This window comes from Carassius gibelio, chromosome B11 (genome assembly GCF_023724105.1).
Source record: "Carassius gibelio isolate Cgi1373 ecotype wild population from Czech Republic chromosome B11, carGib1.2-hapl.c, whole genome shotgun sequence".
NCBI lineage: Eukaryota > Metazoa > Chordata > Actinopteri > Cypriniformes > Cyprinidae > Carassius > Carassius gibelio.
The window spans coordinates 21,822,520-21,849,784 of record NC_068406.1 but is presented as its reverse complement, the minus strand read 5'-3'; the positions used below and the strand labels follow the sequence as shown (position 1 = coordinate 21,849,784).

Below are 27,265 nucleotides of genomic sequence, written 5' to 3'. Positions count from 1 at the left end.
TGATCGTGCACGTCTCGTCTGATATCGCATGTTACCTTTTGGATCGCTTGAGCATCGCGCCCGAGACAAAATGAGATTTGCTGCATCCAGGGAACGCACTCCAGGAACTCGGATCAGACATAGTCGCAGACGATTACAGTGCCAACTATGCAAGCAACACCGAGATACAGAACCAAAACTAGAGTCGAACCCCCCTGCGATTCATAAATCCGCCTCTTGACTGGAGAACGGTTCATCTCTGTTCTCTGTGTGACTGTTTGCCAGGACTCTCCGTGCAACTTGGTAAAAGTTTAGACGATTACATTCTGGTTCAATCATCTTCCGATATCGCCTCGAGCTGACACAAAGTTTAACTATTTAATTTCCTAAAGTGCGACTTGCATCGGATAACAGGCGCAATAGAGAGCCCATGTTGGTAGGTAAGATGCTGCTGTGTTGTGGTTGTTTCTCTCGTGTTGTTGATTGATTGCCGGGTGATGATAAGCTGGGGATGTACCATGTTGCTGTGAAGAGGGGGAGCGGAGTCTAAGTATTCTTCTTTCATCTTAATCGCAGTTGGCAAACTAACTTACAGTGCATTTCCGCCACCTTCTGAGATGGAGTGTGGAGCAATATAAGTAATACAATTAAGTGAAACAAGTAATAAGAAAGAAAAATGAAAAAATTAACAGATTTTTTTTTTAATTGAATTAAATCTGTGACCTTTAAATTCTAATAATATATTTAAAACTTGTGATGACTTTGTTAATAAATTCTTAATTGACAAACAACTTATACCCATTGACTTGATTTGATTTTCTAGTTTTAACTTTTAATTTTTATATCTGGTGCATTCTAATTGAACATGCTCTACTGTCTCTGTTTTTTTTTTTTTACAGCTATTACATAAACCTAACTCATGATTCCCAATAATTTTTAAGAAATGGTTGAGAGCCATATGGCCTATACGGAGATGTTAAATAATCACATCTTCCCTCCTATTTCCACAAACCACTCTCTTTGAATTCTATACAAGTGTCTTCCCTTTCCCTCCTTATCCCACCTCTCTTGCCATAAAAGGCTCTTTTTACTATTCCTTTAACTTCAAAGGAATACTAAGTCCTATTTCTGTATTTTTTAAGGTCTTAGCTAAAATATCTGCTCTTTTGTTTCCTTCCACCTCAACATGTGCCAGGCCCTGTACCCAAAAGGATTTCTATTAGTAGTATATCTTCTCTTGATGTAGATTTCCCATACATTATACTTGTTAACACCGAATATGAGTCATGAGCATATTACAACATTTTTATGATTCAAGTTCTCCACCCACTGAACTGCTAACATAAATGCAATCATCTCTGCTGTATAAACTGATAAATGATCAGTGATGCTTTTACTTATTGTATAATTTAACTCTGGAACAACAACAGCTGGAGTGATTCAATTTGACGCTGGGTCTTTTTAAGCCATCTGTATATATATATATTTGTAAACAACAAATATACTCCATGTCTATATAATGTCTCACTGCCAACTCCTTTCACATATATTTTTGTTTTTTTTGGAATTATGTTTTTCAGCTGAAGGTCAACTACTGGTAATGTATATAATCATGTAGGAACAGTATACAGTTTGATTTACATCAATTTCATTATTCCCATTCTCTTTGCCTCTTTATCTGCTGTCCAGCCATAGCCTTCCACCTTTGAATACTCATACTCCCAACATGTTTTTTAACTGGATGGATTTTGCCAAGACCTTTAACTGAAATCCAATACACCATTTTTAATTGCATTCTTCTAAATTCTAATGGCATTTACCATATTTATACTTGTAAAGATGCAACTGGGGATGTCCTGAATCCATCACAACAAATTCTTTAGTAAATATAAGTAGAGATTGTATTGTCAGTTGTTTTTCCTCAAATACATTGATGCTGAGCAATATACAAAACCACCATAGTCTATTGTTGATCTTAAAGCACAGTCTAATCTCCAAAGAGATTGTCAACTAGCTCCCCATTCTGCTCCAGCCAGACATCTTAATCTATTAATGCCCTTCTTGCATTTGTCAGTTATTTTTTGAAAAATGAATTCCAATTGTTAACTTAGAATCGTTCCATATAGTTCCAAATATCGAACTAAAGAAACCTGCACTAACTTCTGGTTATATATTTTTAACATAACTTTCGGGTTTTGTCTCTTTCTAGAAAAACATATTACTTGAGTTTTAGAAACTAAAATCTAAATCCCCAACAGTTAGCCCATTTTCATACTTCATCTATAGCCTCCTGGAATTTTCTTTCTACATGATTTACATTTCTTCCTCTCTTCTATAATGCTCCATCATCTGCATAAATTGCTCTACTTATTTCAGGTTACTTATTTATGGAAACACATCACTCATCATTATATTAAAAAAGTATTGGGCTAGATCCTTGTGGGGCTCCTTTTTCAGTTGAATAAAGTTTTGAATATGATTTTCCCACCTTATCTTGTATTGTCCTATCCAATTAAAAAACTCATAATCCAGTTATATACTGTAATCTACCATTTATTCTGATTTTATTCAGTTCAATTAATAAATCTTTCCTCAACATCATATCATATGCCTTCTCAACATAAAAAAATGCCCCAACTACTATTTTATTACTTTATTTACTCGTACTTTCCTAATATAATTTTCAAGACAAATCATTGAGTCTATAGTACTTTGAACTTTCCTAAAGCCACTTTGATATATTTTTAGCAATCCTTTACTTTCCAGCACATAAGTACATTGATTCATTACCATCCTTTCCATTCACTTACATAAATTCGAAGTTAGGACTATAGTTCTTTAATTCAAAGGATTTGATTGATCTTTTCCGTTTTTTGCTATTGGACTGATAATGACATGTTTACTTCTTTCCATGTCTTGTTAAACAGACTTAATATAATATTTAAAGAAGTGTCTGAGAGATGTTTAATCATTTCATAACTAATTTCATCCTTCCCAGGTGATGTATGTCTTACATTCACTAATTCTGGTTTAAGTTCCTTTATTGAAAATATATAATTTTATATTAATTATACCTTCAGTATTGTCTTTTGTATATTTCCTCAAATTGTGCTCTCTGCAATTCCTCATTTCATTAGAAATATTTCCATTACTAAGCACTTCCACAAATGATTTTGCTAAGACTTCTGCTTTTTCACCGTCAGCAATATATATATATACAATCTCCCTTCGCTAACTATTCCTGGAATATTACTACACCTCTGGATCCCACCCATCTTCCTGATCATTCCCTATACTTCTATTATTTCTATTTTCCCTCCTATTTTATCACAAGTTTCTCTCCAACGTTTTCTTTTTGCTGCTCTAACCACTTTCCTAACATTAGGCCAATAACCTTAGAATCCAAAACTTTAAATAGGGTTTGAGCCATGACTAGTGGTCAACCGATATATCGGCAATGGCCAATATTAATGTATTAATGGAATTAATGTATACAGAAAGTATTATAAGGGCTGCTTTTATATTAGGCCTATTAGTAATAGAAAGGCAAACATTATAATACTTTCTTGTTTGTTGTCAGCTTTAAGCAAATATGCATTTAAATGATTTAAACAAATCTTTTGAATGATTAATGAACATTTAATTTCACAATCTTTGCAAACTTAGTCGAATCCAGCGGTTGAGATCTTAGGTGTGCATATTTATCCAGCATGATTGTGTTTCTCTGTGTGACAGTCGGTCCGTTCGAATTGAAAGCTCTAAACTTTAAACTCGTGCTGCGCTTTATGCATACGTCCACTGTCATATTCATGTCATTTTCACGGTGCTGTATGTAAAATGAGGGTTACACTGGCTTTATTTGAAAAATATTATTCCTAGAATACTGAGTGCCCTATTGGTTACAGTGTTTACTTTCTTTTTAATTATATTTGTATTAAATATTTATTTGTGAAAAATACTGTCATCTAAATTATAAGAATGTTTCTTTAACACATTTATTTTTTAATCCATTGTCAAATGATTCCAAATTTCTGAAATATTAATAATAATAATAAATAAAAAATCATATCGGCTATAGGCCCCCTGCTTTCCAGGATATCGGCATCGGCTGTCAAAAAACACATATCAGTCAACCACTAGCCATGGCTCTTGCACACATATTATTTGGGGTTTTTGATCCAAATCATCAATAAATTTTGCAATAATACTTCCACTGAAGGACTATTAACATTATTACAACCCACCACATGGTGCTTGAGAATTTCATTTAGTTGCTGATCAGCCCTCCACATCCAAGTATTTCCCAGCTGCTCTTATAAGGATTTGAATTCTCTCAGATCTACGTTCAGTTTGCACTAAACAGTTATAATCTCCACAATAAAAGCAAAAAAAGCAAAAGGCCTTTTTAGACCAAACACTTTTGCAGGCTTTTGCATATGTTATTCCCTCCATAGTTCAGCCTCTTGAGTCTTTCTCCTAACCTGACATCCAACTGTGTGTCACCACAGTTTCAAAAGGGATTTTAAAAAGGAGATAAACAGCACCAAAATCAGTCAAGCACATCTCAGGTGCTTTTATCCAAATGAATCATACATGAGCTTTACATGCACACATGAGTGTGGGTCCCATTAAATGAAAAAACAATCAATGAGATGTGTTTGTCATGCTGACTTACTGGAGACAGTTCTGTCTCTCTGCAGGGCCGGAGCAGGTTTATGCTATGTTTTGGCATGCGAATCGGCTGTCTTACCTCCAGGGATGAAGGGATTGTAAAGGACTGCAGGGGCTGCCTGGACTGCATGGACTCAGGATGATGGGGCTCTGGCTGGGTGACAAACTGAAAAGCAAGACACGTTTACATGCATTAGCGCTCTGACTAAGTGCATGTGAACTGTTTTTTGTTGGTCTTTCTTCATGCTTTCAGCAGAACTGCAAATTAAAGTGCTTTAAGGATTCATTAAGTGCCATTATGATGCTGCAACAAATGAAACATGACACGAATGAATGAATAAGGGACTCTAAAAAAGCCATCTTAAAGCTGCTGTAAGCGATTCTTTTAAAATTATGCATTAAAAGTTGGGGTGCCTGATGGATATACTCTAGTGTTTAAAAGTTTGGGGTCAGGAAGAAGTTTAAATGTTTTTGATAGAAGTCTAAACAAGAATGCATTTTTTTTAAATTTAAAAATACAGTAAAAAAAAAGTAATAGTCATATCATTACAATTTTTTATATATATATAGTTGTTTACAAATGTAATTTATTCCTTTGATGCAAAGCTGTATTTTCAGCATCATTTGTTTAGTCTTAAGCATCACATATCCTTCAGAAATAATTCTGATATCTGTAACTCAATAAACACTTCTTATTAACATCAGTAGTGAAAGTAATAAATTAAATGTCTTTAATATCACTAAACAGTAAAATAAACCTGAGCATAGCTGCTCGTTTTTTTTTTTTTGCCAATCAGCACCCTTGGACTCGCAAGGTTTGTTGATGAATAGATGGAGACATTCTGTTTTAGTCTGGCGAAGGTGGCTAACTTCACTTACAGCATCTTTAAATGACATAATTTCCACTATTAGCGGTTATCCTGATGGAAAATGTCACAGGAGATGAGATGGAATGCGTCATGTATGACAAACAGCTTATGCGTGCATGATTTATATAATCAGAGATCTGACAGCATACGCACTGGATTATTACAAGGGTTCTATCAACCATATAATCTCAAATTTCCGCCGTTTTTGTCAACACTTTTCAGTCTGGTTCTTCAGGAAGCAAGTGTTTTCCAGCATTAAAGTTGAGTAAATGACTTAATGTGTGACCTTCAAAGTCATTTATTGTTTACTGCCTCCATAACTTGTCTTTCAGTTCCACAAAATGCATTAGAGGCATCAAGATAAGGCCATTAGATGCAGGAAGCACAATTTCTCATGTTCCTTCATGCCATTCAATGATGTCATCACCCGAGTAGCCTAAAACATATTCATGATAACCCAACAGGCATTTGCATGTCAAACTAAAGGCAGAATTAATGGAGCAAATCAAAATAGACTTGAAGCATGTTGTTAGCAGAAGCCATTGATTATTGTGACCTCGATGAGGGTAATGTGCTGTTTTTGTACTGACCGTTCTATACTTTGCACTAAAATATCCCCCGAAGTGCATGAGCCAAACTTTGATGAACTTCGGTTTGCGTGACAAATTTGTATCGTGGTGACCTAAAAGCTAACAGCAACGTTAAATATGCATGACTGTACAAATAGGGCTGCCACCGTCTGGCAGTTTGTATATTCTCACTGCAACGGATAGCAACAAGCGCTCTAGAAGTGTGAGGATGTTGTCATGGTGAAGAGAGAAAACTGGAGACGACCCAACTGTGAATACTACCCCCCCTGTGCTCGACAATCTGATGTTATGCCGCTTTCAACCATTCTCTGTGCATTTGCTTTCAGAATATGCAGTGTTTGATAAAGCACTTTGTATCTTCCAATAGATACCATGCAGTGCTATTGGAACCCAAAGCTTAAATCCCTATAAATCAGCAGTTAATCCTCAGTCATATTTGGAGATGCTTTTGCTGAAGCAAGGCTCCGGATATTGGCTCCTACACACTAGGACTGAAAATGTAGAGGGCTGTGAGTTCGGCTATATTCACTCCATGCTCAGAGTGGGAGGACAGGCTTGGAAAGCCGCAGTGATCATGTTGAAGTCAGGCAGAAGCAAGTGTCAGAAAGGCAGGAAAACATTGAGAGAACGACAGGGATGCAATAAGGAGAGTCACTCTTGTTCTCACTTAAAAGATCGACTCATAGTAGGATCCTGAAAAGTGTGATTATAGCGTTTACTCAATAGAAAACATCTGCAAACCTCTAAGGTATTAAACTGTAATGTGATGCAACATGATGCACAACTATTCCAAATAAAAGCCCATTTCGCAGTAATAGATTGTAGTGGAGACAATTCTGACTAGTAGGGAATGGCAAACAAACAACATAGTCCTGTTACATTTACTGAAAAACTGTTGTTTTCGAAAAATACATTAACAACAAGTGGGCCTATCCATAAATCGCCAATATTTGTATACACAGTACACAAACATTAGGGTAACACATGCGAAACTAAAATAAATGCAATAAACTTTAAACAACATAAGACGTAACATCAAAAATAAGTAATGCATAAGAAAAAAATATATATCATTAAATGTAAAGCATAATGCATCACAACTTTTACTGTTTTTCCATTGTAAATTACATGGCGGCTTATATTTTGTACTTAAATTTATTTTAACAATATTTTACTGTAAAAGTACATGCACTTCGTTAAATATCATTTTCTAATATAAGGTCATTCATACCTTTTGTGTCAAAAAACACATTTTTACTGTATTGTTTACAGCAAAATTACATGTAATGTGCTCTTAAATATATTAAAATGTTTGTTTGGTAAAGCTTGTTATACTGTATAATTATTTTTCCATTAAAATTTCAAACATTTTCTACAGTGTACAAACATACAGCTGAAACAGAGCTGTAGGCTGTTGTTATACCTGACATTAACGAAATGTTTCATTTTGGGTTTTGTGGTTTAAGAATCTGACTGTATGTTTGGGTAATGCACATTAAGCAAATGGAAATGTTATGTCTCGTCACAAAATGATAAATTTAATCCATAATGAGGTATTTGAATGTTTATTGTTACACATTTATCGTTTAAAACCCCTGTGTCCAGTATAGGCTCCAACATTTTCGTCTGTATACAGCAAACACTGTGAATGAGAACGCGCGCAACCGACACTACGTTACTTATTGTTCGCTCTTTAATTTACATCAACACAAACCGTAAAACACACAGGAATTGAAGAAAAATGAATAAACGATGGGATTCTTTTGTACAAATTCGCGTATCGCTTTCGACTCGTCTCTCACAACTTACCATCTTCAAGGGGGAATTCCCCCGTCGTGAGTAAATAATTCATCACCAACATTTGAATAACGAAAAAAAAAAACAATATTTGAGCTTACTCCAAAGTGAGGGAGGGGATTTTCAGCTTGTCTCTCCTCTTCATCTCTAAGAAGCCCGTGAAGCACGATCAGGTGAAAATAAAACAAGCAGCTTGTTTCAGATCTCACGCGAGAAGGCAACGTGCCACTGTTTACACATCGTCGTTTAACATCTGCCAAACGACAGCGTGAGGTTTTCTGCTGCACTTGTGCATACACTTCCTTAAAATAGACAAATTCTCAAGGAACACTTTTAGTTAAAGTGATATCATGTTTTTCAGCGAAGGTGTCTGTGGTATGCAGAGCCAGTGAAAGATGATTGAGATTGAATGGTGCGCGGTCACATCTCCCATGTGATTGTTAAGGGGAGGTGTGCATCAACACACAGGTGGAAAAAAAAACACCACAAAAAACCCCGAGAGACCACTGGAAACTGTCAGTTTAATATATGCGAGACATTTTACTTTGATAACCTAGCATGTAATTAGTTTTCATCGCATCAGGGCGGCTTTGGACCAATGAGCTGTTTGTATGGCAAGCCGTTTTAACACATAACCTATTCATTAAAACTTTACTATTTAATCGTTTTATATTTATCTTTTCAGTTGGTGTCAATTATTTTATATGAAAAAGTCGCAAAACAAAAATGCAAAAAATTAAAAACACGTTCACAGTTAGGCATGGGTCTGTGTTTTGTCGATTTATCCTACCCTGTCAGATTTTGCAACCTCCCATTGAAACAGTAGGTAGTACAATTCGACAATGAAAAATGCTACCTGTAAAGTTATGTTTTATTAACGTCTACGCCTACCACAACCCTAAACCTACCCTTACAGTAATGCAAAAACAGTAATTATGTGTTATATTCACAGTTGTTAGCGTTTTAATAAAGTCTACACCTACCCTAACCCTAAACCTACCTTTACAGTAATGCATCTAAATGAAATATTGTTGTTCAGCATGAGAAAGATTGACATGCGTATAAACAGTAAACCCTGGTAGGAAAATCTGACGGGTAGGATAAAATGTCAGGATTTTGACAGTATGATAACCTTAAGCTAAAATGTCACAGTTTCACCATATTGTTGTAAGAGCTCCAAGGGTTTTTCTCCATTCTGTCACCGATGTAGTTTTGGTTCCTTGCCGCTGGAAGACCCCTTCCCTCCAACATAGTCCAGTAGTGTCTGGGAGGTCCACAGGGCGATAGTAGTTAGTCCTGAGCCAGAAGAATTGATGGTGGCTAAGGTAGTGAACTGAGCTATCATTTTGTTTTGGTCCGTTCTGCTGTTTTGGTCTCAAATTCATCAACACATTCATTAACCATTGAAACAACATTAATTTGAGACAAAGAATGTATAGAAAATGAGGACTTACAAAGACAGGCAAACTAAGAAGCAAACAAGATGATTTATACAACACATGAACTAAATGGACAATGATTAACTAATAGGGACAGTAAATTAACCAAATAGGGTGAGACAATAACTAAACAGAAACCAACATGTGGCAAGAGAGAGAGAGAAAGAAAGCGTGATTTCCATACATAAAAAAGGTGGAAAACAGAAATAGTTTTTCATTTTTTACCCTATTTGCTCAATGTATTCTGGGGTTAATGTTCTTTTTCTGTTGTAGATACCCCATAGTATATAACAACTCTGATCTTTCCTATCATAATAAAGGCAAAAAATCCAAAAATAAATCTTAAAAAATATATATTTATAAGTGCTAGCAACATAACAATAGATTCATTGGTTAATTTAGGGAATAAATGTTCAAATGGCTTGCCATAACATACTTCAACAATGTGCATTAACTCAAACAAAACAAACAACACCAGAAACCCTCAAAAGAGTCCACTGGAAACTGTCCCTACACTACTGGGGTTTGTTTTTTTATTATGTCTAAGAAATTTTGTCTCAATGCCTTGGCATGTTATTAATGATTACAGTTTTCATGGCCAGGGCAGCTCTTGTCCAATCAGCTGATTGCATTTGCTTGCTGCAAAAGCATGCGTGTAGCCATGCAATTTGCACATACCAAAAGAATTGCTTCCTGATTACAAAAAAAGACATCAATGCAATGAGCTAATTCAATGCATGCATATCCTTAAGAGGGTATATGTAGTTTAAATCCTCTCACAAATATGTAATAGAAGTAGGAGTTTTCAAAATGCTCTGGCTGAGTAACTTGGCGTTGATATTACCATCAACAGCAATTATGGTAAACATTTTAGGGCTCTTCTTTCTGTTCTCTCTGTGTTGAGGACTGCAAAATAAGAGAGAGCTGAAGTCTCTCAGTTACCATGGTGATGAGGACCTACCTTCTCCTTAACCTCTTTTTTTTCTGATTATAAATCGGTGATAAACAGAAGTGAACTCAGCGAACACACAGAATGACTTAACTGTGTCACAATCACTTCTGTTTTTTGGGTTAAAAATAAAATGTATTTGTGGTACAATACAGCAACAGTAGAATCTGATTAACTGCAGCATGAACACATATTTTTATGCATGCATCATCATTCAAAGACTTGCTTTTAATAATAGAAACTTTACAAATCTTATGCTGAAATTAGAAAGTCGTGGCTTCTCAGCACATACTAAAGGTCAATTTAAAAACTTACCAATGTCACGTATGTTTTCAGAATATGCTGCTAGTAACTTTTAGCTGGTTAACCTACAAGATTCAACAGTTATTAATTTATTTTTATAGATTTACAAAGGTAAACATACTGTCAATGTAAATTCTGGCCACGAGATGGCGACAAAACGCGACATATTGCTGAAAATTACATGCCTCTCATTTTTGCTCAAATTCTAAATATAATATGATCTATCGACATCATATTAATTTCATTATTTTAAATAAAATAAACCCAGAGTTATTTATTCAATTTACTTTTATCTGCAGTGATCTTTATATGTGCAAAAACAGGAAGATAATACTGATTTTGTTTTAGTTTGAAAAACAGATAATGGAATTCGTGACCTACATGCCAAACATTTCCAAGATTTAAGAATAACTGCTGCATTTAGAATTTTAATGTCAAAACTGTTCTAGAAGAGGAAGTTGTGGCCTAGTGGTTAGAGAGTTTGTCTCCTAGCCCTAGAGCTGTGGGTTTGAGTCTCGGCTGGCAATACCATGACTGAGGTGCTCTTGAGCAAGGCACTGCTCCCCAGGCACCGCAGCATAAATGGCTGCCCACTGCTCCGGGTGTGTGTTCACAGTGTGTGTGTGTGTTCACGGTGTGTGTGTGCACTTCGGATGGGTTAAATGCAGAGCACAAATTCTGAGTATGGGTCACCATACTTGGCTGTATATCACTTTCACTTTCGCTTGAGTTATTTTCTACTGTAAATAAAACATAAAACTAATTAATTTGTAATATATGTAATATATGTAATGATTCAGAACTAAATTTGTACTGTAATTAATTTAGCTGCTTTAGTACTTTCTCTCAGTTGGAAAAAGAGCAAAACTGAGTGCGGTGCATGCATGATAATCTTAGTTTCAATAGTTTCAGTTTTTTTTTTTTTTTTAAGAAAATTTTTGGATTTTTAAAAAACATTTTCTCAAGAGTCAGTGTCACAGGAAATGAATGTCACCATTTCCAGAAACCCTTTCCATTGACCTTTTTAACATTTGTGCCGTCATCACAAAGACACAAAAGTACAGTGTTTGATATGACTTTCATTCTAATTTCTGAAGAGACATCAATGAAGTTGGAAAGCCCTTCTCTCTGATGAACCTTAAACATACCTTCACTGCTTATCTACACAGTTACTATTAATAACTTCAGGAAGCAGTTAATATTACAGTAAGAGTACCCACAAAGTGTGGTTAAATTGACGCCTTCCTATTCATCCCACAAACACATATTAGAAGTGAAACCAACTTGCCCTGATCATTTGACAGAAACCTTCATAGGTTTACAGACACGGTAAAATACACAGGAGGTACAGTAGTCTTAAGAAACATAGATAGACTGAGCAGAGATCATTGTCATTGAAATACTATAGTTACTGTTTTAGTATAATTGAGATACTATAAAAATTGGAATTAATATTTTGAATAATTTTTTTATTTTTATACTTATTATTTTAATTTTAGTTAAAGTTTTAGTAATTTTGTTGTGTGTTTTTATATATACTTAAAAAAATTCAAAAATAGAAATAAGCCTGGCCGAGAATTCAGAGAACAAACGCACACCAAAACAAAGCAAAACAAAACGAAACAAAACGAAACAAAACAAAGCAAAACAAAGCAAAACATAAAATAAGAAAACAAAACAAAATCAATAAAATAAAATAAATAATTGGGCATTAGTAATATAGAAGGTTCAGTTGATGACAGATGATGCATCATTTCAGGTATTACTGCTGTGATGTTTAAGTAAAAGGGAATTTTTGCCATCATTTATTGAGTCAGGTATAAAATTTTAACATAGTTATAAGTATTTACATTCTTTTTGAGTTCATGATGATTCAAGAAGAGTGAGATACTAACAAATGAAAGAGGATGTAAAAATGGAGTTGGTTTCAGGGATCAAATCCTGATTACTCTGAAGCACCACTTTACTAAAAGCTGCCCACGTCAGGCTAATGATGATTTGGTTGGAAAGCGATCCTAATAGGCTCGTACATTTAGGTTTATGATCTGTAAACAAGCCAACTAGCATCTCCGTCCAGCATGTTCACATTTGAAGGTGAAGGCACGACATTAAGAAGTGTAGCAGGTAACCAAACGTGTTTTTTCTCATAAAGTGAGACGAGCTTCCCCTGCTGCTCTCATGTTGTGGTTTGTGGTGTTGCAGTAGTTAGCAGTTCATTCTGCCTCAGAAACACACATGACTAGTAGCTCCGCACAGACTGAACACCTTCAGCTCTCAGTTGTCTAGATGACTTTAAACACAAGGACCGTTAATGTGAACTCTGGCTCGACTGTGTATTGGTCATGTCTCACGAGTGAGGAGCTTTCTGAACACTAGAAGCGATGAGGATGAGAGCGGCTGTGCTGGTGCTTGTTGTTTTCGTCAGTCTGACTGAAGGTATGTATGTCGTTGACTTTGATACTCATGCCTGTTAGCACATACACAACACCATAGATGATACTGAGATTAGATTGCTAGTGTTTTATGGAAGTAGTGATACAGATTCTAGATGATTGTGCTCTTGTGTTAGATGGTGTGTAGATTTTATCAGTGTTGTGACCTACAAGCGCCATTTGACAAAACCGCCATTAAACATCTATAAACCACAGGATGTTAACAAATTACGCATTTTAGACGATGTTTTTATCATTACATCAGACCCCTTTAAAAAGTCACATTGAAATGTAAACAGATGACTTCAAATGGTTACACACGATTGGTCGAAGGTTTGGAATAATTGAGATTTAAATGTTTTTGAAAGACTGCGAAGACTAGATTTATTAGATCAAAAATACAGTAAGTTGTGAAATATTATAACAATATAAACAAATGGTTTTCTATTTTAAAATATTTTTAAATGTAATTTATTCTTGTGATGAACTGCTGAATTTTTGTCGAATGTCGATCTGGTGCATAAAAATATGCATGAAAACTATTTTTACTGCTTGATTTTCTTGTGGAAATATATATATTTGTTAATTTAAAAGAACAGCATTTATATAAAAATTTTTTGCTATCACTTCATATCAAATTTATACTTTTCTTAAAAAAAAATACTTACCCCAAACTTGAATGCTAGTTTGACATGGTTTCCAAAAAATATAATAAGCCGCAAAAACATTTAAACATTATTAATCATCATATTAGAATAATTTCTGTCACGAATGATGCTGAAAATTCAACGTTGCATTACACGAATAAATTACATTTTTACAATGTATGTAAAAAGTGTAATGATATTTCAGTATTACTGATCCTACAATATTTCTGATCAAATAAATTCAGCCGTGGCAAGTAAAGAGACTTCTTAAAAAAACTATGAAAAAAATTTGTAATGCATTGTATTTGTCTTTTTCATTTTTTTAGTTTTTGTTTAAAAAAAAACTAAAAACAAAGTGAAAGTGACTTGACATACAGCCAAGTATGGTGACCTACTCAGAATTCGTGCTCTGCATTGAACCCCTCCAAAGTGCACACACACACAGCTGACACACATATTCTATACATATATATGTCTATACTTTTTGTGAAAGCTCCTGTCACCAAGACAAATGCCTTCTGTGTGTGTGTGTAAACAAACTGTATTTGACAATAAAGCTCCTTCAGATTTCAATTTCTGAGTTAGTTACAGTCAAACTTATAGATGCTGATTTTTTACATTATTTAAATGTTTTTAAAGCAGCCCGATGTGTTCCTACAAGTAGTCCACACTGTTACAAATCTTCAACTAAACCTTCAGAGGACTTCATTTGTAAATGGGACGAGAGAAACCCTGAGAAGGGTCAAAAACACACTCTCCATATTTGGTGAGTTCAACCAACACAAGGCATGAAAGTAACAAACCAATCATGTTGTCTTTATAGCTGCAAGAAAGTGTATGTGCTTTCCAATGTGTGTAAAAAAACTTGGATTTAACAGATACTGAGGCTTGATAATGCATGTCAGTCATCATAAATCTAACTTTCACAGGGACCCTGAAAAAAACAGTTTCCGTATGCATGTGGAGTGCACCAAACCAGCACAGGCAGACATTTTCTTGGAGGATCTAGGAACCCCGTTAAGAAAGACAGATATATGGGTACAGACACAAGTGGGCAACCTCACCTGTAATTCTACCAAAACTTCAGTCATCCTTGAATGCATGGGTAAGTTTCAAAGACTATAGAATACCCAAGACGTGTCACCCGTATAGTTTTGAATGGGGAAAAATGCAATGCTTAATATGGCGACTCCATCACAAGAAGCCCCGCCTTCTGAATGAAAGAGCCAATCACTAATTGGTAAAGTCAGCGTGTCACTGCATTAGAGGAGACATGCGCACTGGCTGATCTTAGCCTGAAAAAAAAAAAGCTTCTTATAAAGCTATTTGAGCAAAAGCAACAACATTTATGACATAGTTGTTGTCAGATTTCTTTGGTGATTTCAAATATAAAAGCTTAGTGAACAGTTTTGGAGAATTTGATGTTTCCCCATTCAAACGAGAGGTGTTTCAAAGATGGCCGTCGAGTGACATGACTTGTCTTAAAGGGACTTTGGTAAATTTATACTAGATTAATGATGGCCAATACACATATGGTGGGATCAGAAATCAATGAAGCATAACATTTGCTATACTTATGTTGCCCACAGTCAAATACAGTAAACCTTGCATTATCAGCATGAAAAGATCAGCTGGAATCCTGAATCTCACACTGGACAAACCGAAGGATAACAGAGGTGCTATATATGAGATCAGATGGAGAGAAAGAGACTCTGAATGGCAGAATGTAAGACGTTTCAGAAAATCAGATATTGTAAAATCCTGAAATGAATCTGTTATTTTGCTAATGTTATGTTCTCCGATTGTAGAAAACCTTTGAAACCAAGGACAGCACTACTGAAGGTTAGAGTCCTTATTCTTTTAATAATTATTATACATGTGCAGAAATAAAGTAGTCCGAATGGTCTGATCAGTGATTTGTCCTTGTGTTTATAAAGAAAGAGTTGACTTTTTCCATTTTCAACAAAAAAAAATAAAAATAAAAATAATAATAATAATAATAATAATATATATATATATATATATATATATATATATATATATATATATATATATATATATATATATATATATATATATATATATATATATATATATATATTATTTTTTATTATTATTATTATTATTATAAAATAATATGAAATACTATGAAAAATACTATGAAACATTCGGCAATTTCTAGAGACAAATAAATAAATAAATAAATAAATAAATATATATATATATATATATATATATATATATATATATATATATATATATATATAATTTTAGTTACTAAATAAGAAATATTAATAATATGTCAACACTGTAAATTCAAATCTATAAAACTAAAGATAAAGAGTAAAGTGTGGGAATCGGTTTTGTGTAGCACCTACGGTTTTTGGTGCAAAAATACTAAATAATAAAATAAATAATAAAAAACATAATAGTTATGTTAATATTTGAAGGAAGAAACCTAGGATTCCTGTAAATATGTGACTCCAAAAACTGCAAAAATGTTCCTTTTCAAAGGCAGTTTCCAGTTGAAATGAATACAAGAGGCAATAAAACACCAACAACTTTTGTTCCTTATAACATTAATGATTACAGCAATTTTAGATTCAAATGCTTATTTTTCTTACTTTTTCCAGAGAAAGTGTGAGGTTGGGAAGATTAAGTAAAGTCTGTATAGGTAAAGATAAATAAGCCTGATTGGGGGATTTTAAACTCTTGAAATTTTAATGTAAAACTATTTAAAAGACTGTGAAGGCTTGTTACCAATTCAATGCAGCATAAATAATCTACTGGCAGAGATCACAGATGATTATGCTTAATAAACTGAGAGAATTGATTAAAAATAATCATCTTTGTGAAGCCCTACTGCAAGCAACATAATATCCATCTGTTATTACAACCATTCAATGCAAACATTTTTTCATGACAATGTGCTGTTCAACAAACCCTGACAAGTGCATGAAAATATAACCAGAGCAACAGGTTTTGCAGTCACGTATTTCTAATGAGGTTGAAATTTTGTGCCCATCCTTCCAAAAATAGAGAAAACTGATTGAGATGTGCTTGTAGATTTCCACATGCATCATCTACAGGACCGGACTGTCTACCAGATCCAGCTGAGACGGCAGGCCAAACTGCATGCACATCAATGTAAAGACTCACTACATGCTCTCTGGAGTGACTGGAGCCAAACGCTGGATGTTCCCTCAGGTTCGATTTCAGCTGTATCCAGTGTGAAGCAAGTGAATATGTGAAAATATTCGTTAACAGATGTCACCTCTTTACAGAAATAAGGCATGCACCTGTAATACGCAGGAAAGAAAAGGATCTGAAAAATGGAAGCAGGGAAATTAATCTCTTCTGGGATGTAAGTATTAAAGGAATAGGGCACATCAGAAATGATTTTGTGGGGTCGCAGATAAATCAGATTTGATTTCAATGATGCTAAAATGTAGTTTTCTTTAGGCTCCACCCCATGAAGAGTCTGCAGGGGGTGTAAAGTACATCCTGAAATTCTGGGATTGGCCTTGTGAGAAAAACAAGAGAAAGAAACGTAAAACTAAGGATCAAAGCTATAATACAACAATAGCATATTCAGAGGTCAAAATTTCCATTGTTGCGTTTAACAATGTTGGACATTCACCACGACAGCATATCGTCATTCCTGCTGTGAAGCATCTGAACTGTAAGTGTTAGCGTGGGTTTTCAGGTACAGTGTGTGTTAGAGTGTGTGTGTGTGTGTGCAGGATGCAAGCTGTGGGGTTTTTTGGTGACTGAGAGTCTTTCAGTGTTGTTAAAAATTGCTCATTCAAAATATGCCACTTAAGTTTTTTTTTTTTTTTTTTGTAAAACTGAGAAAAAAAAACTTGAGAGGAAACGCTTAAAGGGGAAACTCATATGAAATTTTGTCTTCTCAGATTGCAACTCTGACATGCACTTAAATATCACCAAGGCTGATAATAAAACCTGCTTAGAATGGTACAAGCTGGAAGACGGTGAGACCCGACCAGAGACAGTACAGAGCTCAGGCAAAAAATTGATCAAGGACATTAAAAATGGTATATTCGTCCATTCATCCAATTTAAAGCATTTTATTATGTGTCATATTAGCTAACTCCTGTCTCTGATTTTAATTACAGAGGTGGAGAATTATGTTCGTCATTATTACTTTCTTCACACCATAAGAAATAAACAGTATCAAACTGCCATTATGTGTCCTTTTTACTCAAAAGAGAGAGGTAAGTTCATATGCCAGTAAATTTGGTTAATTAATTTCATGTTATGCTCAATAAACGACTTAAATAAAAATACGATTTTGTTTAAAAGTGTAAAAATGTAACAGTAACATCTAAAATGAAGCGGAAAATGCTTCAAGGTAATCTTTATAATGTACAATATGAAAAATGTATATATTTGAACATACACGTGTTATCCAAACTTAAGTGGTTGTAATTCATAAGTGCTAATGATAGTCTCCTGAAGTAAAATCAAAAACACAAGTCTAACTGTTACATTCCAAATTTGAAATTGACATCACAAAAATTGAGGTTCCTGTGTTAAAGCTGCAGTTAGGTAACTTTTGTAAAAAATATATTTTTTACATATTTCTTAAAGCTGTCATAATGTCCTGACAGTAGAATATGAGACAGATACTGTGTGAAAAAATCAAGCTATTGCCATTTGCAGAAATACATCGCTTCCGTTAAGAAACAACCAATCAGAGCTGCGGTCCGTAACTTTGTTTGTGTTCAAAATGTAGAAAAGTGTATATAATAAGCGAGTACACCATGAATCCATTTTCCAAACTGTGTTTTTAGCTTGTCCTGAATCACTAGGGTGCACCTATAATAAGTGTTTATATTCAGACTATTTTAGATTGCTTCGGGGGTACCGCGGCGGAGTAACCCAGTACCTTTGTGATTCTTCATAGACATAAACAGAGAGAAGTAGTTCCGGCTACGATGTTCTTCCGCAAGACGCAAGCAGTTCTGTTTATTAACCACTAGAGCGTCAAAAGTTACCTACTGCAGCTTTAAGGCGCTATACCAAAAATAGGCGAAATATTCCAAAGATAAATAAAACGAAATTTTCATGCATTTTTAAATGCAAAATAACCAACAAATATGGAAGCTTAACACTCAGATATGTTGGAAAGATTAGAAAAAGTGTTTCACGATGAATAAATGTCAAAATAATGAAAATTAGATGATTAAATATCCAATATTGTCTGATATTGATCAATTTAAAATATAACTGATATGGTACCATGAGGTGCATCCCTTGTTTAGACTATTTAGAGTAGGTTATTAAAAAAAATGTGATTTCTAATTTCACAATGGAACATTTGCATTTGTTGTAGCACCTAATCATGGTCCAGCCAATGTGAATATTTCTGATATCACACATGAATCAGCTGTGTTAAGCTGGCTTTCCATTCCTGTGGCGGCGCAGCAAGGATTTCTACAGCATTATTGGATTTGGATATCTGGACAGGGAAACACAAGTAAGCTGAACGTTTATAGTATTACTATTTGGAAGTCACAGCCGTAGATAGTTTTTACTTGTATGTCTAATCCATTACAGACATACATTTTTTGCTTTCTGTTCCTCTTGCTTCAGAGTTCCATCAAGTCCCAGCAAATCAAAGCAGCTTCCTGATCAAGGAGCTCCACCCAGGGGCCTCTTACACTGTATCTATATCTGGAAGGACGAAAGCTGGTAATGGGCCGAACTCAACGGTGAACTTCGAAACACACTCCAAAGAAATGGGTACTGAAGCACAGTCACTGCCAAATGAGAAATGATTATGCAGAACTGAAAGGTTTAATTGGACTGTCTGCTTTTTGTCAAAGAAACACAATGAGGTGTGAGAATATACCTGCCAACAGCAAATGTGTTCTGCCATTTCATTCAGGCTTATCGTGGCAGGACCAAACCATCCTGATCGTCTGCGTGGTGGCCCTCTTGTGTACTGTAATCTGCTCTGTAGCTGCCAGGAGGTGAGATTACCATAAACCAGAAAGCTTGACTGAAGGCCAAGATATGTTATATTGTTCATAACCTGCAGCTTGACTGGCAGAGCATAGAGCTAGCACCACCAAGATCATGGGATCGACTGTCAGGGAGGCCAAAAAAAATATTGTATTGCTGCGACTTTCATTCTAATCATTTTGACTTTATTCTCAAAATATTACTGTAAAATAAATAAATTGTCCTTGTAATGTTGACTTTCTTAAAAGGTTACAACTTTAATCTTGTATTGCCTTGAATTTCTGATCATTTTGATTTAGTTCTAAAAAATTTACAACTTTAATACCATAATATCACTTTTTTTCAAAATAACTATATTCTAATAATTTTGAGTTTATTCATAAATTATTACAACTTTAATCTTGAATGTGCTCATTTGACCTTTTCTCTAAATATTACACCTTTAACCTAATATTGTCATAACTTATTGTTAAAATACTGCTTTATTCTTGTAATTTTGATGTATTCTTAAAACATTAAAACTTTATTCTTCTTATTGTTACTATTTTTTCATATTATGACTTTAATATCATATTACAGTGACTTTATCTCATCATTTTGACTTTATTCTCAAAACATTACAACTTTAATCTTGTATTGGTCATATTTTTGACTTCTTCAAAATATCACAACTTTATTCTTGTAATACAATGACTTAATTTGCATCATTTTGACTTTATGGTTAAAGCATTACAACTTTAATCTTTATCTTAATCTAGACTATTCTTAAAATATTAAAAATAAATTCTTGAAATTAGTTTTTCTAATTTTCTTATTAGTTTATTCCAACTTTATTCCAAAATATTATTTAATTTAATAATTTTGACTTATTTTTTTTTAAATATTGCAACTTTATTCGTATAATACTATAACTTTATTCTAATACTACTTCTCGAATCTAATTATTTTGACTTTTAAATTTTTTAAATATTACAACTTTGCTCTTGTATTATTACAATTTTGTTTTTGTAATTATGAATTTATTTTCAAAATAGTTTTTCTTGTAATACTGACTATTCTTGTACTAATTTAGATTTTATTAAATATATAACAACTTTAATCTAGTGTAACCCATATATTCAAACTCACACACACACACATACATATATTTACACTTCTGCTAAACGTATTTACATATTTATGTTGAATGTCTGTGACTGTCTCTTTATTTTACAGACTGAAGCTGCTACCCGAGGTACCCATCCCTGTGATTGATGCAGCAGAATTCAGATGTCCGGAAGAGCAGGTTAGTAACACGAACTGCTGAAGAATCAAAGCATTTCCAACAAAACAGCCTTAATTTTAAAAAAAGGCTCGACAGAATATATTATAATGACCCAAAATCTGAAATCTCCCTTCACTGTCAGCAGACAAAAATCTGTGGTGAGTTCAAAATACCAACCACAACAAGTCACATCAGCACATTTGCAGTGACTTACATTGAAAGCAGCTATCGGACAGAGAAAAAGAGTGAAGGAAAGCTGTCCCGCATCTCACAGAGCTCACCCTATTTACATAAATTATAGATTGACCTACTAATAAATTTGATGCAAAAAAATGCAAAGTATATTTTGTAATTAAATCAATTGTTTTGTGCATGAGTCATCAGTGCAAGTTATTCCAAATGAGAACCGTTTGTTTCGCAGGACCAGAGGCCGAAGTTGGAGGAGGTGCATGAGTTCATTCTCTTACTGCGTCAAGATCTCAGCAAACGCAGGGAGAACGTGACTCCTGAGCAGAGCACTTTACTGCAAGACTTTGGGCTTGTTGTCTTTGAAGAGGAGGATGAGGAAGATGGAGAGGGTGGAGTTACTGACTTCAGCTCTATGAAATCCTGTTGCTATCCGAATCCTAGCTACAGAGGACAGATGCTCCAGCTGCCAGAGCCTTTTCACATGACAGACAGCACTTCAAGGGACAGTGAAACAGAGCCCACATACAGAGATGGCCTGTTCTTCGAAACACGAGTCTTGGAGTGTGACATAACATCACTATAATAGAACTTGACTGTAGGGACAAATAAATAACCCTAAACAAACCTCCTCTTTCTGCGGCATGTGTCTTCTGTACAGGCAGGTGCAGGGCATCTTTAGCTTGCACCTGAAAAATAATGCTGGAAATCACCCAGTTCTGAGAAGAGAGTGCGATTCTCAGCAGTTACTGAGGTTTCAAACACATTCTCACTCTTAAGCTTTTGTTGTGGTCACTGACGTCACATTCTGGATTCTCATTATGTCTATGTATGAAGAATACCGCTTATTGGTGTTTTTAGTGATAAAGTTACCGTTATTGTGCTCTTCACACACAGTTAAATGTTAAGGGTTAGTTAGATTTTTTATCTAAGAAATAATACCTTTCTTTTATTCAGAAAGCATGCATTAAATTGATCAAAAGTGACAGTAAAGACTTTTATATTAATAAATAAATGTATTCTTTTTTTTATTAATGCTGTTCTTTTGCACTTTCTTTTCATCAGAGAAACCAAGAGAAGTTCTCTTCAGAAACAATGACCACAAAAATATTCAAACTTTTTTAAGCATCAATAATAAAGAGAAATGTTATTAATATATTATTATTAATATAAATGTATATAATAATTATCATTTGTAGTATAACATTTATAGTACACGGCTGAGTATATATTTATACATTTACAGTTTTGTCCACTAGGGAGAGCTATTCAATCTCTCAGAAAAGATATTTAAATAAACAGACGTCACAAAACCAAGAGTTTGGGGTTTTACTATATTAACCATAGTTACTACAGTTTAAATTGCTACTGTAAAACCATTATAAATCTGTATGGAATCTACATCTGAGGTGCAAGTAGTTTTTTTTTTTTTTTTTACATTTTTAAGTACTGACAACAAATGTTGGTACCCTCATTTAATTTAAAATTATTCGTATTTTTTAAAGATTACCGACATTTTAGTCTGTTATCAGATTTTTAACAACACTTCTTTAACTATACTTTTCACGCTAAAAAAAACAGAATGCGGAACCATTTCAAAAAGTTAAAATAAGTACCAATGCACGCCTCAGGGGCAGATGAGGTACAAAGATGTACATTTTGAAAAAAAAATTCTGAGAGTGTTCGTAAACAGGGTAACAAAAATGTGAAAATTATTATTATGGAAAATAAATGATTCATTGAATTTACAAAAAAAAAACAAAAAGTAATGTAAGGGTTGCAATCAATTTATTTTAGCTACATTTAAATAAATGTAGCTGACTAACTTTCAACAAAATACGTTAATTAAATGTAGCTAAAGTAAATTGATTGCATGAATTCAATGAATCAATTTTTTTTTTGTGTGTGTGTTTAGTTCGAACAACTTCCTGCTGCACATTCTCTGTCTCAAAGTGAAGTGCTACTGCCCAACCTCCAATTTATAAGATTAAAAAAGCACAAGTGTGGGATCAAACAGAAAACAATTTTTTTTTTTTTTAGATTTAACAAAAATATATTTTTTTAAAGTTAAATCTTTAAAAAAAAGATTTAAGTTAAAATAAGGCACAACTAATAGATCAATATAGCGCAAGATGCATCTTTCACATTAATAATAATATTAATAACTCATTTTATACATTTTTTATACATTACATTTTATATAGTGCTTTTCTAGGCACCAAAAGTGCTTTAAATTGTCAGAAGGTATCTCCTCATTCAGCACCAGTGTGCAGCCATCACACACAGGCTTACTGGTGGAGAGGAGACAATCAGTAGATATGGGGATTGTTAGGAGGCCATGATGGTCAGAGGCCAATGGGCAAAGAGAGTCAGGACCTTGGTTTGATGTCTCAACCATAGGATGGTGTTTTTTGACAGTATAGTGTCCCCATCAGTATTCTGGGGCGTTAGGACCCACACAGACCACAGGGTGAGCAGGCCCTGCTGGCCTCACTCTTCCAACAGCAATAGTTTTCCCAGGAGTCTCTCATCCAGGAGCTGACCAGCTCAACCCTGCTTAGCTTCAGTGGGCGACCAGGCTTCACTGTGATCTCTAGCAGAATGACAGTCCTTAAAGTGTAACCATGATTATGATGCACATTTTAATAGTAAACTAGATATTAGCCACCACTGTAAAATCGGGATATATCAAATGTTCCTGTTGCGATTAATTGCTAATGCTTTGAAATTTAGTTTAAAAAAGTGGGCATAATACAGTATCACAGGTTAAATCCCTTTTTTATTATATCAAAAATTACTGATCATTTAAATACAATAAAGCAATACAGAAAAATATATAGGTAGTTATCATTTTTTACACAGATTAAAGGGCAGAAGAACCAGAAAGACCAAAACTTTACAATAAGACCTCATTAGTTAACCTTTAAAATTCACAATGAGCAATAGCTACATTTGCTACCTGAAGTTATTCATCTTTGTTAAAAAAAAAAAAAAAAAGTCAGTTCATGTTTGTGCATTAAATAACACAGCTGCAACTTTCGATTTTAACAGTTCTTAAATATCTGAATACCTAAGATTAAGAATTTCTCATTGGCAGTTTATGTTAAATAATGAAGTCCTAATGTAAAGTGTGAATGAACAATAAAAAATGTAAACACTTTCAAACAATATCTAGGGCATGTTATAGTCCAGATTATAAAAATATTTAAGTATTTTCGGTGCTGTGTGATGAACACCATCCACAAGATCTGAATGGTTATTTAAAATTATTTAAATAAGTTTTAGAAAGTAGCAGCTGCTGTATTTATAGTGTTTTCAGGGTAACGACTGCATTTTCTGCAGTTTAGTGCCATCTGCTGTCAGAGAGTGAGTGAATGTGTTCTCATTCAGCGCGTCTCTCACATGTTCCTCCATGTGCTTCTGCCACGTGCTTATTTACATCAGAGCACATGTGTCTTTCAAGCATCATAGAGCGGTGTTTTGCTTTTTGACCAGGTGATGGGAAAATTATTCTTAAAATGCATTCCAAATTCTGAATAGTTTGCAATATAAAATTATTCAAGGTATTTAGAAGAACCCACGGTAACCTCATGGTGCATATTCATTTTCGTGATATATGGCATTACCGAATATGGCACGTCTACTGTAAATCCATTTAAAGGTGCCATCTGTAATGTTTGGCCAAAACAATCAAGTCATACTCCACATTCCATACCAGATGGGGGCAGTATGCCTCAATATAGTGAATCGGTCTACTCTAGAGTAACAAACGAGAAACGGCATAGTCTCTATGCTCCGCCCCTACTTTCACAACAACACTACAGCCATAGCTGAAGCCTAACTGTGCGTTCACACCGCCGGCGTCTAGAGCGTCAAAAATCGCTCTTGCCGCTCTGCTCACGACGCTGCAGAAAGATTTGTGAGCACTCAGATGCTCTAACGTAGATCGAATGCTTATTTTGTATTTAAAGCGGCCGCAAAGCAAACAAGCTTGTTGATCTAGTGCAGACTAACCACAAGGAGTTATAAGTTAACCTCATTAAATATTGTTGTGGACGAAATATTAGGATCCTTTACTTAAAATGAACAATCTCAGACACCTTGGTCCACGTATCACTTTTAATTTATTTTTTTATTTTATTTTTTTTACACATCATAGATTAATACAAACGCTAAACAGCAATAATCAACCTGTCCTTTATTCTGCTTGAGAACTAATGTGCCAACTCTCAAGCATTCACCGTGAGACACACGCAATTGACTCTTTTCACACGCTTTCACGCCAACGACACAGAGACCAACAGACTAGACAGAGCAGGTTAGTTATGATATAATAAAATGGGTAACGTTAAGTTATAGCTAGCTAATTATCAAACGCAGCTACGGTTAGCCATCGCTAACATTAGCATGTTTATCGAACAGCCTTCGATACATTTCTATGTTATAACTTCCCGAAAACAAATACACAAACATAGAAAACAAACTTCTAGCGAAATACTAACAGCATCTAACTTGCCAATGCAAAATAAATGTTGCAAGTTCGGAGTAGAACCTCATTTCTCTCAGGTCCATCAGTTGACTCCAGCGATTAAAAGCAGTGCCAATGTTTACTCTGGTTCAGCTCCTTTTCTTATCGGATTTGATTTGTGATTCCGAGCGCGGTGGTGGTCTCTTGCCAAGGGCTTCAGTCATCCTTTCTCTCTCTTCCCTGAACTGAAATGAAGTACTGGGCTGTACTTTCCACATGATTGACATCAGGTTCAGGCACGCCCACAAGCCGTGCGAGTTTTTCGTGTATTGCAGGTTGGCTGGTGGTTATGTTGCCCGCATATCGCCTCCCATGGCCGAAACTGGTATTACGACACCTGTCGGGCCGGGGCTAGTAATGCTAATGCTAATTAAGGTTGATATCTCTGCAGCACTATAACTTGACATTTTTTTAATGACATCATCGCCCTTATTTCTCCTCATTCTTTTGATGCATGTAGGTCATGTTATGGATATTTTTACCTCAACTTTTGCATATGGCACCTTTAAGAAAAAATACATACTAAATGAAAACTTTGCTAATTTTGCCAATTTTTCACTTCGAGAAAAATATAATAGTGCATTTCCTCACAGCTTAATGAATAGATAGATAGATAGATAGATAGATAGATAGATAGATAGATAGATAGATAGATAGATAGATAGATACTGTAGATAGACCAACAGATAAATGATAGATAGATAGATAGATAGATAGATAGATAGATAGATAGATAGATAGATAGATAGATAGATAGATAGATAGACCAACAGATAAATGTTACATAGATAGAACAAATCAGAATCAGAAAGAGCTTTATTGCCAAGTATGCTTGCTTATACAAGGAATTTGTTTTAGTGACATAGGCTTCCAGTACACAGAGACAATAACATACAGACAATATATATATATAAATATATTGTCACAGTGTGTCTGGTCTGTGTATCACTGGGTGTCCACTAGAGGTCTCACTTCCCCTTATCGTCACTGTTCATTGTTTTCAGCTGTTTTCACTTACATCGTTTGCACTTGTCTTTAAATACCTGGGTTGTTTCTGTCCTTGTCTAATGTCTTTGCGTCTTACAGGTCCGTCAACCCTTGCCTTGCCTTGCCTTGCCTTGCCTTGCCTCCACGTCTTGTTTATGTTGGATATTCTGGTTTTGACCCTTCCTGGGCTGTTTACCCCTTCGGATTTGGCCTATAATAAACTGCTTACCTGCAATTGGAGCTCTCCCTGTTTTCTGTGTCGCCTCACGTGACACACACACACACACACACACATATATATATATATATATATATATATATATATATATATATATAGGCAAAAAAATAAGACACAATTGTGCTATAAATGATAATGGAATAGGATTGAATAAGATGCAAGGGTGTACTATGATGGAGGGGTAACAAATAAATATAAGGATATTGCACATTTTTTTGCATAAGTGGGGAACATTTAACTGTTCATGAGGTAGATTGCCTGGGGGAAGAAACTGTTCTTGTGCCTTGCTGTTCTGGTGTTTGCGGCTCTGAGGCGCCGACCAGATGGCAAAAGTTCAAAGATGGGGTGACTTGGATGTGAGGGATCCAGAGTGTTTTTCTGAGCCCTTTTCCTCACTA

At 34.7% G+C, this 27,265-nt stretch overlaps 2 protein-coding genes across 8 annotated transcripts in view; one reads left to right on the top strand and one right to left on the bottom strand.

Annotated features, from left to right (window-relative positions):
• LOC127968382 (microtubule-associated serine/threonine-protein kinase 3) overlaps positions 1 to 8,420 on the bottom strand; it is a 37,324-nt gene extending 28,904 nt beyond the window's left edge. For 2 of the 6 annotated variants that reach the window (XM_052569559.1, XM_052569562.1), the window contains exons 1-2: positions 8,008 to 8,339; positions 4,730 to 4,816 (exon numbers count right to left, since the gene is read on the bottom strand). In XM_052569559.1, coding sequence (XP_052425519.1) covers positions 4,730 to 4,816; positions 8,008 to 8,051 — 131 coding nt within the window. In that variant the 5' untranslated portion in view covers positions 8,052 to 8,339. Of the gene's footprint in view, positions 1 to 35; positions 507 to 4,729; positions 4,817 to 8,007 lie in introns of those variants that run through there. The other 4 variants (XM_052569564.1, XM_052569565.1, XM_052569561.1 and 1 more) reach the window with 3 other exon arrangements.
• A 4,339-nt stretch (positions 8,421 to 12,759) lies between these two features.
• On the top strand, positions 12,760 to 22,413 carry LOC127967801 (interleukin-6 receptor subunit beta). 2 transcript variants are annotated; one of them, XM_052568495.1, is made up of 15 exons: positions 12,760 to 13,033; positions 14,319 to 14,442; positions 14,606 to 14,781; positions 15,266 to 15,402; positions 15,485 to 15,518; positions 16,743 to 16,883; positions 16,961 to 17,040; positions 17,139 to 17,358; positions 17,591 to 17,731; positions 17,813 to 17,911; positions 19,033 to 19,176; positions 19,293 to 19,442; positions 19,588 to 19,672; positions 20,880 to 20,949; positions 21,350 to 22,413. In XM_052568495.1, exons 1-15 carry the CDS (start codon positions 12,979 to 12,981, stop codon positions 21,698 to 21,700), a joined length of 2,007 nt encoding a protein of 668 aa, XP_052424455.1. In that variant the 5' UTR covers positions 12,760 to 12,978; the 3' UTR covers positions 21,701 to 22,413. The 2 variants fall into 2 exon arrangements, with proteins under 2 accessions (XP_052424455.1, XP_052424454.1); XM_052568494.1 differs by having other exon boundaries at positions 12,764 to 13,033; positions 14,316 to 14,442.
• Positions 22,414 to 27,265: the final 4,852 nt, after the last annotated feature.

What these genes read in the sequence shown, in the direction of transcription:
- LOC127967801 (XM_052568494.1), top strand. Translation starts at nt 12,979, where the DNA reads ATGAGGATGAGAGCGGCTGTGCTGGTGCTTGTTGTTTTCGTCAGTCTG. An exon ending in TTTTTACTCAAAAGAGAGAG is followed by an intron (nt 17,912 to 19,032) that starts GTAAGTTCATAT and finishes CATTTGTTGTAG; the next exon opens with CACCTAATCATGGTCCAGCC. An exon ending in ATCTGGACAGGGAAACACAA is followed by an intron (nt 19,177 to 19,292) that starts GTAAGCTGAACG and finishes CTCTTGCTTCAG; the next exon opens with AGTTCCATCAAGTCCCAGCA.